Source organism: Elephantulus edwardii, unplaced genomic scaffold (genome assembly GCF_000299155.1).
Source record: "Elephantulus edwardii isolate Elephantulus edwardi_28Jun2011 unplaced genomic scaffold, EleEdw1.0 scaffold00049, whole genome shotgun sequence".
Classification (NCBI taxonomy): Eukaryota; Metazoa; Chordata; class Mammalia; order Macroscelidea; family Macroscelididae; genus Elephantulus; species Elephantulus edwardii.
This window is the reverse complement of record NW_006399799.1, coordinates 15,431,767-15,453,338: the sequence shown is the minus strand read 5'-3', so window position 1 is coordinate 15,453,338 and position 21,572 is coordinate 15,431,767. Positions and strand designations below refer to the sequence as shown.

General features: G+C 40.8%; 1 protein-coding gene across 1 annotated transcript in view; it reads right to left on the bottom strand.

Annotated features, from left to right (window-relative positions):
• Positions 1 to 243: 243 nt before the first annotated feature.
• Positions 244 to 21,572, bottom strand: part of RIMKLA (ribosomal modification protein rimK-like family member A) — a 41,280-nt gene continuing 19,951 nt past the window's right edge. The window contains exons 2-5 of the mRNA XM_006886527.1: positions 12,001 to 12,231; positions 6,259 to 6,345; positions 3,719 to 3,922; positions 244 to 945 (exon numbers count right to left, since the gene is read on the bottom strand). Of these exons, the coding sequence (XP_006886589.1) occupies positions 455 to 945; positions 3,719 to 3,922; positions 6,259 to 6,345; positions 12,001 to 12,231 (1,013 nt within the window). The 3' untranslated portion in view covers positions 244 to 454. The remainder of the gene's footprint in view (positions 946 to 3,718; positions 3,923 to 6,258; positions 6,346 to 12,000; positions 12,232 to 21,572) is intronic.

Below are 21,572 nucleotides of genomic sequence, written 5' to 3'. Positions count from 1 at the left end.
ATTCTCTATGCATCCCCCATATGGATTGAAGAGAAAATTACTTCAGTCACATTCTGCCTCTTCTGCACAGGCCTCCATTGAGTGGTTGAGAGCACGGTATTTCCAGGAGCCATTCCAGGTTAATGGACTCCATTACTAAAAGCCAGAAGCAGCAACACAGAATCAGTGCCTGAGAGTCAGTCGCAGCAATATCCAAGAGCTTGCAGCAGACATTGTCTCAAATCCATCAGTCGGGATGTTGTTTTTTGGTGAGTGTTTTTATAATAGTCCTCGTAAAAACTACACAGTTATGCCATTTGCTTGAATCATCGTTAGAAAGAATGCTGAGTGTCCAGATGGGACTTCTAGTTTCTGTGCAAATGAAATCTCTTCAGTCCATATTTTATTCACTCAAAACTACTAGGGAAGCAGTAGAATTTGGTTTAAATGCTGAAGGGGGAAAAAAGGCAAGAATTCACTTAAGTTTTAATTCAGAAGCAATCCTGTTGTTAATGTTGTAGCTGGAGTCTGGCAGCATGGAGGTTGGTGATCCTATTGTGCTTGCTGAGGGATCTCGGATCTCTCCCAGTTCAGGCTCGCTCTCACTAGAGGTAGACCCATTGTTGATGGTGTAGACACTCTCTGGAACTCCCTGAGCTGAAGCACAGCCATCTGGCTCCTTCTTCTCCCTGGGACTAGACAGTCCTGGGAGGAGGGCCATCTTCCCAGTCTGTCTATTTGGCAGCAGGGACATGGTGTAGTCTGCAATGATCCCACCCACATCTAAGTTGCACGCTTGGTCGAATGCTAGGAAACCAACATTGGCATTTGCCTCACACACCACAAAAGAGCCATCATCCATGATGAGGAGATCAATGCCACAGAAGTCCATGCCTAGGATATTGGACACTTGAATAGCCAACTGCTTGCCTTGTTCTGTCAGCGGGCACATGACACCCACACCACCTGTGGGGAAAGCACAATGACATGACAGTGACAACTGTGTGAATGTCTAAAACAAGAGGCACTTAGTATGTGTAAACAGAATAGCCTGAAAGTTGGACCTTCACTCCGTTTTAGAGTCTTGACGTGAGTATAGAATACAAGTTGAATTTCAAAGTTGCCTGATCTAACAGCCAGCCCTTTAACCTTGATGATGACCTAACTAAATACTTTAAAGGAGATATTTGTTTTCTCTGAAGTCTAACAGATGAAGGTTAACAGTCTATTCCCAGAGGTTGTTTCACTACAATCAAAGAGATGCCAAATGCAACAGTTCATACCCAAAGGGTCTTGATCCACAGCAGAGTTGATAAATCTTTACAGGGAACCCCCAGGTCTGAAAGGATTGTGAAAGCAAGTTTAATAACAGATTGCCAGAAAAACTTGTCCTGTCTTTGTCTCATGACCATCTTGTAATAAACTGAAGAGTATATAACCTTAACCAACTATGGTTAGGTAAATTGTTTCCAATGCTTACACAACTTTAAAAATGTGATCCATATCACTAACTTGACATAGAGTTGACTCCAACTCACAGAAATTGTTGAACTGGAGAATGTGTATGCAGTAGATATTTTCATGCCAATAATAATTCAAAAGAAATTTTTAAAATGAAGTAGCATGTTAAGTGCTTAGTACTATGTCAATCTGAATCTAGCATTTGTTTCTATCACACTAAATAATATAAAATTGTTTTATAGTGATGTTTATACATCTTCTTGTCTAGACTATACTCTACCTGAGAGGGAGGACTTTTTAATTAATCTCCTGGTGTTGTTGTTGTTAGCTGCTGCTGAGTCAATCCCTATTAATGGTCATGCTATGTGGATAGAAAAGAATTACCTCACAAGGTTCTCAAGGTGTGACCTTTTGGAAGCAGGTCACCAAGCAGACCTTTATAGGCACTTCTGTGCATGTCTGAGCTACTAGCCGTTCATTAGTACCTAAACATTTGTATCACTCAGGGACTTATTTTAAATCTCTATACCCATCTAATCTACTAGGGCTTTGCTCTTGGCAACTCCTTAATAAACATCAACAAGAAAAGGGACAAATCAGTGTCTCAGCCTCTTGGTAGTTACTGAACTAATGGTAGAAGAACAACCATTCTTCTGGTCATTTAGGGAGAAAAAAAAATCTTCATGGGGGCTGTGTGTGTGTGTATACATACATTTCTTATTACCAGAATTATAATTTAAGGAGACTGACAACAGCTTTCTGTGATAGAGACAAGAATTTTTCCCCTTCCTAGAACACCTCCATTCCTACACACCATTTCTAACCTTTTAGCAGCACATATACTAAAAATTGGAATAGAGAGAAGATTAGCATGGCCCCTGAGCAAGAATGACATACAAATTCATGGAGCATTCCATATTTTTAGGCAAACAGGATCTGATGGGTAGACCTTTGTACTTAAAAGTCAGTTGGGCCCTCAGGCCCTTGGGCCTGGTATTAATAGTGTTTGGAGAGAATGTTGTTCTAAGTGATGCTGCACTTGTCTGTCAGTTTGCTGTACTGAGATTACTTGAGGTTGCTGTGATACTGAAATCTGTGCTACTGGTGTGTCAAATGTCAAAAGGGTTTCTAATAATGGACAGGTTTTGGTGGAGCTCCCTGATTAAGAGAGAGTAGGAAGCAGTATGGGCCATCTACTTCCTAAATAACAAGCTTTTGAAAACCCTGTATAGTAGTGTAGTGGTAGATCCCAGATATAAACTCAGTTGAAATGATGAAAATCAGTAACAAACAACATCGTTTAACATTTGGAACATGGAATATATTGCTGCAATGGACTTTTGTGTGTCAGGAAGTGTGAGGATGGTGCAGGATAAAACAGGGTTCAGAGCTTTTGTTTATAGGGTCACTATGAGTCATGCTCAACTTGATGGCACCTAACAACAACAAACAACATCAATAAGGTAACAATGGAGTTATGCATTAAGCCAAAACAAGCTACAGCTCTGTCATATCTCAGAATATAAAAACAAAATTTTCAGTTACAAGATGAATGCTCTATTCTCCTACCACAGCTTTCGTTTGTTCCTGCTGTTGTTAGTGTCCACAGAGTTAGCTCCTCACTCAAGGAGATCTCATGCTCAATAGGATCAGACTTGTGTTCTGTAGAGTTTTCACTGACTGATTCCTTTCAGTAGATTGCCAGACATTCCTCCCTAGCTCATCTTAGTCTGAAAGCTCCCTTGATAATTTTTTCAGCATCATAGTTACATGTAAGCAAGCCTCCCTGACAGGTGAGTGGTGCCTGCATTTGAGGTCCATTGGTCAGGACATAAACCCAAGTCTCAAACACAGAAGGTGAAATTTTTGCCTGGACTGTTGCAACAGCTTCCAAATGAATTTGTCTGCCTCCCAACTTATGCCTTTACTACATTCTCTACCAGATATCAGCTTTTCTTAAACACTGATCTTCATGCTACCCTCTTGATTTAAACTCAGCTGCTAAATCCTAGCACCTAAGAAATAAGGTTCAAGCACCAGGTGGACACCCCTGGCCTGATTTCCATCACAGCACTAACATCATCTGTCTGCCTGCTGGACCACTGATGCTATAGAACAGGGCTTGAGCAAATATTCCCTATAATATTGGAAGAGGAGGCCTAGCAGAGGGTCTGCCATGATAGTAGGTACACATTTACTGAATGGGTCTTAACATCTCAGTGAAAAATATCAGTGCTTTCTATAACTAACGTATCAACTCTGAGCTTTGATACTGTACCAAGAGAGCAGTTGCTTTGCATCCGGCCATCTGTGGAGCAGCGAAGCATTGAGCCTATCACTTGGCCCCCAACAACGACCACTCGAATATCTTTTCCATGTGATTCTTTCACATACTTCTGGAATAGGTAGGGCACATCATGGCGGATCAAATGGCAAATGTCTGAAAGGTGATGCTTATCTCTTGCAAGAAAAACAGCTTTTCCTTTAAGAAGAAAGACAAAGAATAAGAAGTGTTTAGATAAGCTTCTGAACCTTGTCATTGCCATTTTACCTTATAACCTCCTTACCTTCCATAAAACATTCAAGTATTTGCAAAGTTGCCTTGCTTTGGTCACTTCAGATTTCTCTCGCATATCACATGGCCAATAATCCTATTTTCTGTTGATTTTCCACTATTCTTAATAATGTTAACCTCCTCCTTCAACCACCTCTGTTTTCCACATGAACTACTGTATGGTATTTTAGAGACACAGGCAGAGCCAAAATAAAATCCCAAGGATCTATCCTGTCAACTCAGTTCCCAGACCATATTTTTCAGAAGTATAAAGCTAGATACCACAGATTTTCTAGGATCCACATGCTGATTTGCAGCAGTTTTTCTGAGGAGGCCCTGAAGCGCTTGCTGCAGAAGGTCAAGGATTGCAGTCTTCAATATGGACTGAAGCTCAATATCAAGAAAACAAAGATTCTCACCACTGGGCCAATTGGCAGCATCAGGATGGATGGTGAAGAGATTGAGATAGTTAACAGTTTTCGTTTACTTGGTTCCACAGTCAACACTCTTGGTAACAGCAGCCAGGAAATCAGGAGATGAACTGCATTGGGAAAGTCAGCCGTGAGGGACCTTTCAAGAGTACTGAAGGGCAACGACGTCAGGCTGGAGACTAAGATGTGCCTAATCCAGGCTATAGTCTTTGCAATTACGTGCTATGCATCAGGGATTTGGACAGTGAATAGGGATTATAGAAAGAGAATTGATGCCTTTGAGCTGTGGTGCTGGAGAAGAATGTTGAAAATATCATGGACTGCTAGAGGAACAAACAGGTTTGTCCTGGAGAGGGTGAAGCCAGAATGTTCCCTGGAGTCAAGGATTCTGAAGCTTCAGCTGACATACTTTGGGCATGTTCCTTGGAGAGGGACATCATGTTTGGGAGAGTGGAGGGACAGCACAGGAGAGGAAGACCCTTGATGAGATGGATTGATTCTATGAGTGGAGTGGGGGGAATGAACGTGTTTGAGACAGCGAGGTTGGCACAGGATAGAACAGCATTTAAGGCTCTTGTACATAGGGTCGCTATGAGTCGCAAATGACTCGATGGCACATAACAACAACGTACTGATTGTGACAGGGTTCACTTCTAATTCATTTTTCCCTAGGCTTGGAAAACAGGACAACTATCAATGTTTACAGAACATAAATAATTAAACATTCTTCAGAAGAATTCCAAGTCTTGATGGAGAGATGATCCAAAAAAGGGAATTACAACACTTTAAGAGAGGGTTATGCAATATACCCTGGAGCCCAAAGAAAGGAGCTGCTGACAGATATCCTTCCTCCTTGTGAATGAAGACATTTCCTGTTTGGGTTTGCTGCCATTGTTAGGTGACATGGAATAAACTCCAAAGAGATAAAGCCCTGCCTGATTCTGCCCCATCCTCATAACTGCTGCCATGCTTGGGTCCATGTTGCAGGCACTGTCAATTCTTCTCCTTGAGCTTCTTCCTCTATTTTGCTGACCTTCTACTTTACCTAAAATTATCTGTTTCTCCAGTGATTGGTCCCTGAAAATCTTATCCTGATAACATACCCAAAGCATGTGAGACAAAGGAGAATGTTGTATGTACTTTCAAGACAGATTTGTTCTTTTGTATATACTCATTTAATTATTAAAGGAATGACCTATACATCTATTGATCCCTGGGGGAAGTATTCCTTCTTGATTCCAAATTCTTCATTTTTTACTTTAATTTCTGGGCATTTATAATTATTTAGAACCTGTTTGTCATTTGCATATTAGTTAACTGCACTGAGCCACGGTGGCTGAGAGGTTTGCTCTGCAAATATGAAATGAATAGTTCTACACTGAGTGTTCTTTCTAGCAAGTATGGAGTAATGAGATGGTTTTCTTGAATTTTGTGTCACCACTGTGAAAGGAGTGAGACCTTTTTAATGAAAAGAGTGATGAGCACCAGCCCCTCATAGCATGTAAGATTGAAATATCACATTGAATGCATGGTTTTATGCAAAACCATAAATACCTGAATAAGTAGAAACTTTGTGGATTAGAGGAATGGATATTATTAAAAGGGCACTATTTCTCAATTGATCTACAAATTCAAGTCAGGAATTGGCTGCACAAGTCCAGGGAAAAGATGACAAAGGCCTGAAGAAAGCAAGGCTAAGGGGTACAGAGGTGAGCACTTCACCGGGAGTTATTCATGACGAGCGAGAGCCCTTTCTCCAAGCAGCAGAGTCGCTGGTCTGACGAGGGTGCTGCCTGGGCAGAACTCCAGGGAGCCCAGGGCAGCAACACTCACCACGATGTCCCCGTGTGCTCTTCACCACCACGGGGTAACCCAGGGGCTCAGCTTCATCGATCATCTTTGAGAAGTCTTCATGCCCACCTGCCAAGAAAAGGTGAAGGTCACTGATGGTAAAGCTGATGATGTGTACAGCTCAGCATTACCCCCTCTATGGAAAGTCCTTTTTTAAAAAAAATTTATTATTCATTTCAATGAAAATTTACAGAGTCTTTGGGTTTCCATTCATTCGTTGTTGCACTTTTCTCCCCTTCCAACCATTCCCCCTAGTACACTACCCTCTTGGAAAGGCAAAAGAAAAATTCTCTCACTTTTTTGCGAACCCTCCCCCAGGTCCACTCCATTATGCAGCCTTCGCTCTGGACTCTCGTCATGACAAAAATATCTAATCCTTTTTAAATCCCTTTTAAACAGTTTTCTCCCTTATCTGTTTCAATGCAGTATACATTATTGAACCCATCTTTCTCAGTCTCTCCCCAACCCTGAGGTCAGTCCTGTTTTACAATAGTGGCACCATGGAGTACTTGTCCTTTTGTGACTGAGATACTTCACTCAGCATAATGTCCTCCAGGGTCACCCATTTTGAATAATATTGCATGAGTTCCGTGTTTTTCAATGCAGTATAGTATTCCATTGTGTGAATATACCACAGCTTCTCTATCCATTCGTTTGTAGATGGGCATGTAGGTTGTTTCCAACTCCTTGCTATTGTGAACAAAGCCAGGATAAACATTGGTGTGCATCCTTTATGGAAATTCTTAAAAGGCTTCATGTCTCTAATTAAAGTAATCTAAACTAATTTAGCATTAACACATACATATTACACACCTATAGTGGAAAAGTTTGGGTCAGAAAGATAAAGAAATATATATCAAGTATCTCCCATGCAAAAGGTTTCACAAATAGTTCACGTAATGCCCATGAAAAGTCAATGACAGGAAAAATTCAGTTTTTTCACATTTTAATGACTACCTTGTTGTTAAGTGCCATCAAATCAACTATGCCTCACAGTAACCCTATGAACAACAGATCTGAAACTCTGCTCTGTCCTGTGCCATCCTCATCATCTCTGATATTCTTGAGCCCATTGTTACAGTTACCATGTCAACCCATCTTGTTGAGGGTCTTCCTCTCTATCACTGACCCTCTACCATTCCAAGAACGATGTCTTTTTCCAAGGACTAGACCTTCCTAACATGCCCAAAATATGTGAGGTGAATCTTCACCATCCCTGCCTTCAAAGAGCATTCTAGCTGTACTTTCTCCAAGACATATTTACGGTCTTGGTGACTACATATGTAATGTAATGTAATGACTATTGTTGTTATTCGGTGTCATCATGTTGAACATAACCCATAGTCTGAACCTTGTCCTGCCTTGTGCCATCCTCATCATCTCTGACATACTTGAACTCACGGCAGCAGCAATTGCGTCAATCCATCTGGTTTAGGGTCTTTCTCTCCTTCACCGTCCTTCCACCTTTCCAAAGAATAGCCTGTCCTAACAACATGCCCTGAGTATGTGAGACAAAGCTTTGTCATCTTTGCCTCCAAGGAACATTCTGGCTGCAATTTCTCTGAGACCCTGCTTGTTCTTTTGGAAGTCCATGAGATATTCAGTATTCTTTTCCAACTGCTTGCCTCCTGGGGTACACCACTGCTGACAAATGGATTCTAACTCACAGCAACCCTAAAGTGCAAAGCAAAACTGCAATAGGATTCCCAAGACTAATCTATGGAAGCAGACTGCTATTTTTTTTTCCACCCTAAGGAACGGTGAGTCAGTTCAAACTGCCAACCTTTCAATTAGCAACTGAGTACTTAACCATTGTACTCTGGTATATCTAATTCACTCCCTTTGAATGAGGGGAAAACCAGTGATTATGATGGGATAGTATTCTCATGACTAGGATGTTAATCAGATTGATTTTGAGAGATTTTCCTGGGTGAGCCTGATTTAATTGAGTCTTTTAGAAGGTGATGCTTCAGAAAGATTTATGCTGGTCTTGAAGAAGCAAGCGGTCGTGGGCCATGCAGGAGAGAATGGTGGGTAGCTTCTAGGAGCCAGGACTGGTCTGGATATGACAATCAACAAGGCAATGGGGATCTCAGTCCTATAACTACTAGGACTGAATCTGGTGATCTTGAAAGAAGACTGATTTCAAGTCTTATATGAGACTGCAGCCCCAGCCAACACCTTGGTATCAGCCTTTTTGAGGTCTAAACAGAGAAATCACTCAGCTCTCACCACTGGGCCCATTGGCAGCATCATGACAGATGGAGAAGAGATTGAGATTGTCAACAATTTCAGCTTGCTCAGTTCCACAATCAACACTCTTGGCACCAGCAGTCAGGAAATCAAAAGATGACGTGCATTAGGTAAATCTGCTGTCAGGGACCTCTCCAGAGTTCTGAAAGGCAATGATGTCAGTCTAGAGACTAAAGTGCACCTGATCAGGCCATGGTCTTCACAATTACTTGATATACATTAGAGAGCTGAACAATGACCAAGAATGACAGAAGAAGAATTGAAATCTTTGAGTTGTGTTGCTGGAGAAGAGTCTTGCACATACTAGGGACCACCAAGAAAACTAACAGGTATATCCTGGAGAGGGTAAAATCATGCTGTTTCTTGGAGGCAAGGATTTTGAGACTCCATTTCACACACTCTGGGCACATAGCCAGAAGGGGTCAATCTTTGGAGAAGGATATCATGCTTGAAAGGGTTGAGGGTCAGTGCAGGAGAGGAAGATTCCAGATAAGATTGATTGACATAATAACTGGGATTTATACTAAGGGTAGGTGTGTCAGAGATGGACTCAGGATAGAGCAGGATTCAGAGCTACTCCTGTGCATAGGGTTGCTATGAGTCGTAGTTGACTCGATGGCACATAACAACAACATGGCATGGCTGAGCTTCTGACCTATAGAAACTAAAAGGGTGTTGTTTTAAACCACTAAGTTTGTGGTAGGGAGCTCTAGACCATAGGATGGTGTAATGCTAAACCCGAAGGTGGCATCTCTTTAGCAGTCTGAACTCTTTAGCAGTCTGAATCTACCAATATCTCTGAGGGGAAAAGATAGGCAATCTCTTCTTGTGTGATGTCAAGCCTCAGAAAACCCCCTGAGATCAGCTGAGATGGCAATGAGTTTAAATTTTTTAGAAGTTTGTGATAACTGGCGACATAGCAATAGAAAATTAATACCCAAAGACACCAAGCCTGGGGTTTAAATCATCCAAAATTAAAGTATGACTTTAAAGCTTGAAATGGTGCAAATGTATATCTTTACGCCTTAATGGGGGAGGGGGAGGGATTATAAACAATACGTGTGAACTTTTTTCTAAATTAATTTACAAACTTCTTTGATTTCCTAAACCTATTATGTTGACTAGAACCTTTTCTTGGTAATTTAGGGTTAAAGTTATGAAAACTAATATCCTTAAACCCTATATTTGGTCTTCATTTAATGAAGTCAGACTAGTGTGGTTTTTGGCTCATGAACCTGGATTTTATGATTTGTCAAACTAGTGAGCTTTTTTTTTTTTTTTTTTTGTTCGCAGACCTGGTTTTTACAATTTGTCATCTTCCTTGTTGTAAATATGCCAATATGTCAATGTTAACTTCTCACTGCTGTTAGTATGAGGCAGGAACTTTTTCTGCTCTGGCTTAAAATGACAAACTACCCTTGATTTGCTAGCACAAACATAGCAGGATTCCAGACAAGAGTGTGAGGGCTCTCCTATCCTTTGGGGAATGAGGCTTGGTGCTGGCTGAAGAGTTCACACATTATTTGAGTTGTTCAGAGGTTCTTTGGGCCTACTTTCTAGATCTTGTAAATGTGCTCGATAGATGAGCTTTATACATTTACTTGTTTATTGCTGCTAAAACAAATTGCCATCAATGTGGTGGCTTAAAACAGTAGGGATTTATTATCTCACAATTCTGTAGGTTAGAAGTTCTGATACAGTTCTCACTGGGCAAAAATCAAGGTTTCAGCAGAACTGGATTTCCTTCTGGAGACTGTTCTTTTACCTAGTGCAACTCCTAGGGGCCACCTGTATTCCTTGGCTCATGGTCCCCTTCCTCTATCTTTAAAAATAGGAATAGCAAATTGATCCTTCTCACATGGCACCACTCTGACCTTCCATAGTCTTAATCATCCTCTGACTCTTTGCTTCCTCTATCTTCCAATTTTAAGAATCCTCAGTTAATCAAATCATTTAATCGGATAACCTAATATAATCTTTCTACTTCCAGGTAAACTGATTTGCAACTTATTTCATCTAGAATCTTAATCTCCTCTTGCCATATAAACAAACATATTTGCAGATTCTAAATATTAGAGAGCTTTGGTGGCCTAGTGGTAAGAAGCTGTGTTGCAATATCAAAGGCACGTGGTTCAAATCCACCAGCTGCTCTGCAGAAGAAAGATGGGCAATCACTTCCTCCTGTGTGATTTACTGCCTTTGAAAACTTGCTGGAGGGTCAGCTATGGGTCAGTTCTGACTCTATGGCCCATCACCATCATAACAGATATTAGAGGGTGAGTATCTTTGGAGACCCATTACTCTGATAACAACAGGTAGGATAATAGTTCACTAATTTTTGCTGGAAGACTAATAGGGCCTGTTTTGTTCACAAAAGTGCTAAAAATATACAAAAAAACCTGAATGAAATGAAAACAGAAAAAAAAAGATATGAAGAGGAAAATATGGATAATCTGGCTTATCCAATAATGACGTGGTTGTGTGCTGTCAAGGTGCAACTAACCCATAGCTGCCCCTCCAGTGGGTTGTCAGAGGCAGTAAATTACAAGAGAGGTGACTGTCCATCTTTTTCCCATGAGCAGTTGGTGCATTTGCACCACGTGTCTTTGGGATCGCAGTGCAGCTTCTTAGCACTAGGCCACCAGAGCTCCCTATTAATTACGTCGTCGTTGTTGCTGTATGCTGTTGAGTAAGAACCGACCCATAGCTGACCCTCCAGAAGATTTTCAGAGGCAGTAAACTGCATGAGAACTGGCTGCCCATTTTTTTTCCTGCAGAGCAGCTGGTGAATTAATTTTATTAGTCAAGTATAATTAATGTTATAAAACAAAATGTTTATGAATGATTTAATATGATCTCAATATGATCTGTAAACTTAAACTCAGATAAAATAATTTTTTTTAAATGATGTTATTTCTTTCTGGAAGCCATTCTCAAAGTTTTCTAAACTGCATTATGGACTCTCCCTTGCATTCCTGTACCACCTTGCACTACCTCTTCCCATGGCATTTGCTTCAAGTCAGTGCTGACACATACCAACCATATAGACAAAAAATAAAAATCCTGGAGCATCGTCACAATCTCTGTGTAAGTCCACTGCTGCAGTCACTGTATCAATCCATCTGCCTGAGGGTCTTCCTCTCCTTCTCTGACCCTCCCTGTCCAAGAATGATGTCCTTTTTCAGGGACTGGCCTCCCTGAACAATATGTCCAAAGTATGTGAGGCAGTCTTACCATCCTGACCACACTCATGGAAACTGCCTGTTTACTCATTGTTTTCTCCATCTGGTGAAGAATACCTAGTGTAGTAGCTGACACACCATGTGCACCTGAGGAAAATGTATTCCATGTATTATTAAAGAAAGAACCAGAAGCATTTCAGACAGAGGGAATGGCCAGTCAACATTTAAGATGTTGAGTCATCTCAAGGTTGGGAAAGAGAAGTTCCAACTTTAATTTAATGAAACTCACCATAGGAGAATGTATCTGGCATGGGGACCCCATGTCCAGCCAGCTCTTGGAATGTCCAGAACTTGTTGATGCAGTTTAAGATGCTCTGTGGGCGGTTGACTAAGCGGCAGCCCAGCTTCTCCAGGTGTCGCAAGACAGTGATGTCACTGTCGGATTGCACGGAGGGTGTGGACACGCGTACAAGCACCACATCTGGGAAAGTGGTGAGTGTCTTCTGGTTGAGCTGCAAACCTGCAACCAAAGGGCAAAAATGAGCTCTGTGTTTGCCACAGCTTCATCCAACAGACTCCTCAAGACCTTGGCTAGCAGGAAGATAGCTTTGAAAATGGCCACATGGACAGCCTGTTGTAACAAGAATACCATACTCCAAACAAATGGGTTACACATGATTATGAGGAAACAAAGGTTTGAACAGAAAAAAGAACTAGCATGTTAAGAATAGTGAGAGTTAGAAGAATCCATGGGAGGTAACACAGCCCAGCACTTTCCTTCCATGAAATACTAGTGTCAATTCAAGGTTCAGACGAGGAGGTTGGAAAGGAAATAGTGTAGTTCACTAAAGAATCTCAATCTGAAAATCAAAATAATCTATCTAACTGGATATTATATGGCCATCGAGATTGTTTAAATAAACATTTTCTAATAAATGCAAAAAATGTAAAATTAAGTGGAAAAAGGAATACAAAATTATAAATAATGCATTATGATCTCAACCATCTATGATACACATTAGAGAAGACTAGGAGGAAATATACCATTTAATAGTGATAAAGCATTATAGGTGATTCCTTTTTTATATTTTTCTACTTATTTTCATTTAAACCCAAATTAACTTTGTAACAACAAAAATTTAAATTCAGTTAATGAAAAGAAATTTATTCATAAACAAAACTAGAGTACAAAAATAAATGACCCATGTAGTGAAAGGAATTGAATTGATATTAAGCTGGGTGACCTAAGATTCTTAGCTTGAAGTTAAGCCACAAAGAAAGGGAACATATTCTCTGATTATTTGAGTGATTTCCATGCAGAAGGGCATTATTGTCTCACTTCTGTCCACTGTTTTATCCTCAGTATCAAGAACAGTATCTGGTGCATGGTTATTGTTATGTGCCATAGAGTCAACTGTGACTCACAGCAACCCATGCACAATAGATCTGAACCCTGTCCTATCCTGAGCCAATCTCACTGCCTCCGACATACCTACCCCAACACCCCAGTCACTGAGTCAATCCATCTCATCCAGGGTCTTCCTCTCCTGTACTGTCCCTCCACCCTTTCAAGCATGATATCCTCCTCCAAGTATGGTCCCTCCTGGCCACATGCCCAACGTATGTGAGACAGAGCTTCAAAATCCTTGCTTTCAAGGAGCACCATAGTTTTACCCTGTCCAGGACAGACCTGTTTGGTCTCTTGGTAGTACAGGGTATATTCAATGCTCCGGCACCACAACTCAAAAGCACCTTTTTTCTGTCACCCTTAGTCATTGTCCAGCTCTCTGATGTGTAGCAAGTAATTGCAAAGAGCTTGACCTGGATTGGGTTCACCTTAATCTCTAGACTGATATTGTTGCTTTAATATTTTGGAGAGGTCCTTGAAGTAGATTTTCCCAGTGTAATTCATCTTTTTATTTCCTGACTGCTGGTACACACTTGATATTTGCTGAGGTGAACATAAATTGCAGGGAAGTAGATTTAGGTCCAACAAAAGAGAAATTTTTTCCACTTCCTGAGGACTGAATGGTCCTAGGTTCATTGACCACTTAAGGATGGTTCAAAGGCCTTCAAAGATCAGGTGGGCTCACAGCAGTCTGCCTGACTTCATTCAACCGTGCACTTCTATGGGCTGTAGTTATCTACGATGCGTCCATCATTTGAGATGGAATGACTGAGATAGGAAATAGGATGGGTAGGGCAGTGAGAAGTGCATTCATGGAGTTACTTGGCCTCCTTTGCAGTGATTATTTGTTGTTACTGAGTCAATTTCAATTTATGGCAATTATAAGTGTGCAGGATAGAACCTCCCCATGGAATGTGCAGAGCTGTGAATTTTGGGATGTAAATCACTAGGCCTGTCTTCAGAGGCGCATCTGGGTGTGTTCAAAACATTAACTTTTAAGCTAGTACTTGAGCACTTGAACCCCAAAACCCATAACAACTGAGTCGATCCAAATTAATAGTGACCCTCTATTGGGTTTCCAAGGGAGGTCTGGTAGTCTATTGGTAAGGAGTTGCCCTCCTAACACAAAGGCATGTGGTTTGAATCCACCAAATGTTCCACAGAAGAAAGATTTACTGCCTTTGGAAATCCATTGGAGGATCAGCTCTGAGTTGGTTCCAACTTGATGGTACTTAACAAGAACATACAACTCTTAATGGAAGAATATTACCTCATCTTTCTCCTGCAAAGAGGTTAGTGGGTTTGAACTGCCAGCATTTTGATTAGCATCCTAGTATTTAACTTAGTAAGCCATCAGGGCTTCTTTTTAAAAAAAAAATATATATATTTTATATTGGTTTACTTACAAATTTCATATACATTCTATTTAAAACTATCATTCATTCACATTGTGTTTTATACAATCATTTTCATTAATTATGCTTTATAAAATTAATTACCACTGAACTGTGCTCATCATTACTCTGTCCTTCCATATTCCCACAGGATCTTTCCCATTTCCTTTTCACTCCCCTGCCACCCAAATGGTGTGACCCTGTAATTTTCCCCCAGCTCATCCTCACCCCTCGGCCCCCCCAATTCCCACCTTGTATCTTCATACACATTTTACTAGATATCTTTCTATTCTACAATAATTGTCTTATGCAGTATTTGTCCTTATAAGACTGAGTTAGTTCACTCAGCATAATGCTCTACAGTCTCTCCCAAGATAATGCAGTAATTTTTGAAATTGTTGCTCCTGAGTGCTGCACAGTATTCCATCATGTGAATTTACCATAACTTCTCAATCTGCTCCATTGTGGCTGGACATTTGGGCTGTTTCTATGCTCTTGCAATTGTGAATAAAGCTGCTATGAACATTAGTGTATGTGCCTCTGTTTTAATTTCTTTGGGGTATATTCAAAGTAGTGGAATAGTTAGGTCGTATGGAATGTCTATATTCAGCTTTTTGAGGAAATGTCAAACTGCCTTCCAGAGTGGTTGTACCATTTTACAATTCCACCAACAGTGTATGAGAGTTCCTATCTCTCTACATCCTCTCCAACATTTATTGATTGCGCTCCTGTTAAACTCTGCATTGCAACTTCTTATCTGCAGATTTTATCTCACCCTCATTACTGTGGCATCAACTCATAGCTTACCCTCCTGTGGGTTTCCAAAGCTGTTAATCACATGGGAGGATATTATCTTTCTCCCATGGTGCAGCTGGTGAATTTGAACTGCCAGAGAAGGGTATGACCTTTGTGTTAGCAGCACAACCTCATACCCATTTTGCCACCAGAACTCCCTCTCTTTTCCCATCACTCACTGCCATTTAGCCAGAGCTGACTCAATGGATCCTCCATTAGGTTTCTGAAGCTAATCACATGGGAGAAGATTAATCATCTTTCTCTCTCAAAGCCAGTGGTGGATTCACACTGCACGAGAGACATAGTCTTTGGGTTAACAACACAAGTCCCTAAGGACTACACCACCAGAGTTCCCTGTTGTTGCTTTTAAGTGCCACTGTGTCTAAACTGACTTATACCTGACCCTGCAGTGGGTTTTTAGAGGCTATAAATCACATGAAAGGAGACTGCACATCTTTCTCCTGTAAAGCAACTGCTGGACTTGATCCATCTGCTTTTGTGTTGGCAGTGCAACTCCTTACCCACTAGGCCACCAGAGCCCCCTCTCGAGCTTCCTAGCAAAATAAAAGAAACCCTAAAATTCTCTAAAGAAATACTTTACAGACCAAGATACAGAACCACCTTATAGTTTTAACTCAACTCACTATTTCATAACAGATATTATATCTACACTACCATTTCATTACAAGAAAAAAAGCTATAATTTCTCCATTGGGGAATGTAGATCAATACAAAATTTCTAATCAAACAAAAGTAAAAACCCAACTATTATACTGCTCTATCTTGCACACTTTCTTTTCATTCTCAGAGATGTTACACTGATTTTAAAAAGGGAAGAGGGATAGATGTCTTCATTTGTATAGTTCTCCTCCTGGTAGCACGAACTCAAGGAACTGAAACATAATTTTTATCTTTAGCTTGCCATCAGAAAACAGTATCATTTATAAAAGCTTTTATTATTCTCTTTAAAAAGTCCTTTTCTACTGACAGCTTCTGGAGAAAATGCAAAATGAAGGAAAAAAGTAATCTTCACACAGTACCCTCACCATAGCTAAGAAAGAAAGAAAAGTATTCAAATTGGTGAAAATTGTGAGTGAATACAGAACACTCAGGAGGAAAGCAATAAAAGCTGGGGATATCATGAGATAATATATGCCAAAATGTTTTGAAAACAATAAAATACATATGTAAGGCACTGGCAATGTTATTGCACAGACATTTTATTAAGCAAAGTTGGATCATTGATGAAGGATTTTACCACCTGATGAGGAAAATGACTGCAATGAAAAAGCGACCTAGAGAAATGAAAAACAGCTGAAACATCTCACTTTCAAATTCCAACATAAGACCACAGACAAACAGTCAAATTTCTACACGAGAAAAAAAAAAGAATTTCATCATTTCTGGAAATACCAACAACAAGTGGATGGAGACAGTTCAGCCTCAACAAGCAGAGTTACATAGACCTAGAAAAATCTTACCAGGATTGTATCTCTCTTCTTCAAAGGGAAATCTTTAGGCCTGGCTCATTCCAACTGAACCCTTTAATAAATGAAGAATGGAATGGGTTAAAGGGTAGCCTGAAAGACTCTACCAAGTAATCAGACTTGGTCTCTGACACCATGCTGGTTGTTCAGCTCTGTCAAGGAGAGACATGACAGGCTTAAGGCTCTCTCTGCAGATTTAATTACATCTTCACCTTCTGATGTTGTGGCTATGGGCAACCTCACCTGCACCCTGTTAATTCCTGCTTCCCAAGCAGTCACATTTCTAGGTGTAGATGACAAGGGGTTACCACCAGCATGGTCTCAGTGTGAACACCAGTTCTTCAGAGCAATGGTCAAAGACTTAGATCTAAGACCAGCCCTGTCCGTGAATCCGAGACCTTTATCCACTCTGGTAATCTCTGCTCCCTTTTCCCATTAATATTTCCTCTCAGGAAAGGACCTGATAAACAGGGATGGAGCTTAGCAGTGTTATTCTTTCCATAATAGTTAACATTTCTACTACAATGCACAGATCTCAAGCCAAGAGAATGAAGGGTTGACAGCAGGTCATTGGGCAGGGCAAGGCTCTGGTTGGCTGCTAAGAGATGGAAGAAAAGCCCTCAAAAATGTGGCTTTTGCCCTCAAATAGCAAGGCACTTATATGATTAAATGCTTAGTGCTCAGAGGTCTGCATTATTTTAACCAGAGAAAATATATTCTCTTGCCTAGCAAGGACAGAAAATTAGGTCTACTTAATTCTGCTAAAAGATAAACAGAATATGGAGGGGGTTGTTGTTGTTATGTTGTTATGTGCCGTCGAGTCGCTTGCGACTCATAGCAACCCTATGTACAACAGCCCTAAACTCTGCTCTGTCCTGTGCCAATCACACTGTCTCTGACACTCCCATCCCGATTACCCCAGTCACTGAATCAATCCACCTCAGAGAGGACCTTCCCCTCCTGGGCTGTCCCTCCACCCTCCCAAGCATGATGTCCTTCTCCAAGGACCAGTCTCTCCTCACAACATGTATAAAGTATATTAGACGGAGCCTCAGAATCCTTGCCTCCAAGGAGCCATGCATTTAACCCTTTCCAGGATGAATCTGTTTGTTTTCCTAGCAGTCCATGGTACTCTCAACACTCTTCTCCAGCACCACAGCTCAAAGGCATCAATTCTCCTTCTATCCTCCTTGGATGGATGGGAAGGGGCAAAAAAACCAAGAAAATAAAGATCGAGGGGAGGGAGGGAAAGAAAGAGGAAAAAGTAGAAAGAGAGAAGGAAAAATGGAAAGAAGAAAAAAAAGCAGCAATATGGGGGGGGGGGAATCTCATAAACTCCCAGATTGGAATTAAAACTATGTCTATCCTCAAATCATACTTTTAAGCTAAAATGGTCAAACTATTCCCAAGCAAGTAAAAAAGGTAGTAATAGGGGAAAAGATCAGACCCTAAACTGTCCAGTTAAATAACCTACCCTAAGTCAGTATTTTGAAACCCAAATTCGTATTTTCTTCATATTACTTTAAAAATAATACTCTACTTGTATGGGTAATTGTGTTCTAATGTATTCTGAATCTATTTATTTTGGAAATATTTTAATACACTTAAAACAAGATAGTTTAAGACCAGAACAGTCCGAACTTGAATGATTATGAAGCTTCTGAAGCTAAACAGGGTCTCTTGGGAAGCTAAGAAGGGTCTGGTCTGGTTAGTACTTGCATGGGAATCTATTTGGGAAAACTAAATAGAAAAATAGGATAACTCTCCTTAATTAATGAGCCCCTCCACTTTTCCCCCCCTCCCTGGATGCATAGAGTATATAATGCTTGGAAGGGTGGAGAGTCAGTGTAAGAGAAGACGACTCTCAATAAGATGGATTGACTGAGTGACTGTAATAAGGGATTCAATTATGTCAGAGATAGTGAGGATGGCAAAGGCTAGGATGGGGTCAGATCAGTTGCTAATAGGGTTGTTATGAGTCAGTCAGAGTCGATTCAATGGCTTATAAGAACTACCACCTCCCCAACATTTTGGGTTACTGTTGTTAGATACTGTTGAGTTGGAATTGACTCATAACCAACCTTCCAGTGGGTTTTTAGAAGCTATTAATTGCCTGGGAGAAATTATCCATCTTTCTCCTCTTAGCAGCTGGTGGATTTGAACCATCTACCTTTGGGTTGGAAGCACAACTCCTTACCTATTTGGCTACCAGAGATCCCTTACTGGAAAGTTGGTTGTTGTTGTTGTTGTTGTTTTTGTTAGGTGCCATTGAGCCATCTGTAACTAAAAGCAAACCTACGCACAACAGCTCTGAAGCCTGCCCTGGCCTAAGCCAGTCTCTCTGACTCTGATACACCTACTCCCATTTCCCTAGTTACTGTATCAATTCATCTCATCAGAGGTCTTCTCTTGTGCTGTCCCTCCACCCTTCCAAGCATGATGTCCTCTAAGGACTGGTTCTCCTAGCCACATGCCCAAAGTATGTAAGACAGAGCTTCAAAATCTTAGCCTCCAAGGAGAAACTTGGTTTCATCCTCTCCAAGACAGTTATTTGTTTTCTTGGTGGTCCAAGGTATGTTCAACACTCTTCTCCAGCACCACAACTCAAAAGCATCCATTCCTCTTCTATTATCCTTAGTCACTGTCCAGCTCTCTGATGCATAGCAAGTAATTACAAAGATCATAGTCTGGATTGGGTACACCTTAATACCTAGACTGTCATCAGACTGCTTCTCAGTAATCTAGAAAGGTCCCTGACAGCAGATTTTCCCAGTGCAGTTTGTCTTTTTATTTTTCTGATTGCTAGTGCCAAGAATGTTGATTGTGGAGACAAACAACTTGTAATTGTTAACAATCTCAACTTATTCTCCACCTATCATGGTGCTACCAATTGGCCCACTGGTGAGTGTTAAATCTTGGTCTTTTTGATATTGAGCTTCAATCCATACTGAAGACTACAGTCTGCTTGACCTTCTGCAGCAAGCACTTCAGGCCCTCCTCAGTTTCAGCAAGGAAGGTTGTCATCCGAAGCTTTTTAACAATCTCAATCTTTTCTCCATCTGTCATGGTGCTGCCAGTTGGCCCAGTGGTGAGAATTTTTGTCTTCTTGATGTTGAGTTCTGATCCATATTGAAGGCTGCAGTCCTTGATCTTCTTCAGAAAGTGCTTCAGGTCCTCCTCAGCTTCAGCAAGCAGGGTTGCGTCATCTGCATAACACAGGATGTTGATGAGTCTTCCTCCAACCCCAGTGCCACACTCCTCTTCATAAAGCCCAGCCTCCAAAATGATCTGTTCTGCATATAGATTGAAAGGCATGGAAACAGGTTGCATCCCTAATGCCTTCCTTTCCTGATTTTGAACCATGCAGTGTTTCCTTGCTCTGTTCTGAGGACTGCTTCCTGGTCAAAGTGTAGGTTTTGCATAAGCACAATCAAGTGTTCAGCTCATTCATCTCAAGGTTAGGCACAATTTGTTGTGATCCACATAGCCAAATGCTTTTTATAGTCATTGAAACATAGACATCCCTCTGGTACTCTTTGCTTTCTGCCAAGATCCATCTAATGTTGGTGATAATGTCTTTAGGGCCACGACCTCTTCTAAACCCAGCTTGTATTTCTGGTAGTTCTCTGTCAAAGTACTCTGTTCCAGTAGATTTTTAAAAATAACCTTCAGCAGGATTTTGCTTGTGTGTGATATTATTCAATAATTTCCACACTCTGTTGGGTCATCTTTTTTTTCAGTCCTCTAAAAAGAAAACTTAAAAATAATATTCTATCACCATACTAACAGAGTTGTTGTTATGTGCCATCAAATTGCCTATGGTTGATAGCCACCCTATGTACAACAGCCCTAAACCCTGCTCTATCCTGTGCCAATCTTACTGTCTGACACACCTATCCCCATTACCCCAGTCACTGAATCAATCCATCTCATTGAGGGTCTTCCTCTCTCTCTCCACCCTCCCAAGCATGACGTCCCTCTCCAAGGACTGGTTCCTCCTTATAACATATCCAAAGTACATCAGGCAAAGCTTCAGAATCCTTACCTCCAAGGAGCAGCGTGGTCTCACCCTCTCTAGGCTGAACCTGTTTGTTCTCCTAGCAGTCCATGGTATATTCAATACTCTTCTCCAACACCACAGCTCAAAGTTATCCATTTTCCTTCTATCAACCCTAGTCAGTGTCCAGCTATCCGATGCATAGCAAGTAATTGCAAAGACCATGTTCTGAATCAGGCACATCTTAGTCTCCTGACTGGCATCATTGTTCTTCAGTACTTTGGAGAGGTCTCTGATAGCAGACTTTCCCAATACAATTCATCTTTTAATTTCCTGGCTGCTGGTACCAAGAGTGTTGATTGTCGAGACAAGCAAAGTAACAGAGGGAAGTCTCAAAAACTCATTGTCAGAACCAACTCATAGCTTACACTCAAGTGGGTCTCTAAGGCTCTAAATTGCATGGGAGGAAACTGCTCATTTTTCTCCAAGAGCCACTGATGGAGTTGTACTGCCATGGGGTCACAACCTCTGGGTTTGCAAGGCAACTCACCAACGATTATGCTACCAGAGTATGAATGACAAAGCACAGTAATTAAAATTTTAAGTTCCGCTCTCATTTTTTTAAATTGAGCTTCTATTATGTTTTAGGTACTTTGCTAAAAATTTTCACATGGATTATCACATTTAAAATAGTCTCATAATATGGACTTTTGGAACAGATTTGATTGATTTACGTGAAGTTGAAATGTAATGAACATGTTTTCATCTTCTCAACATATA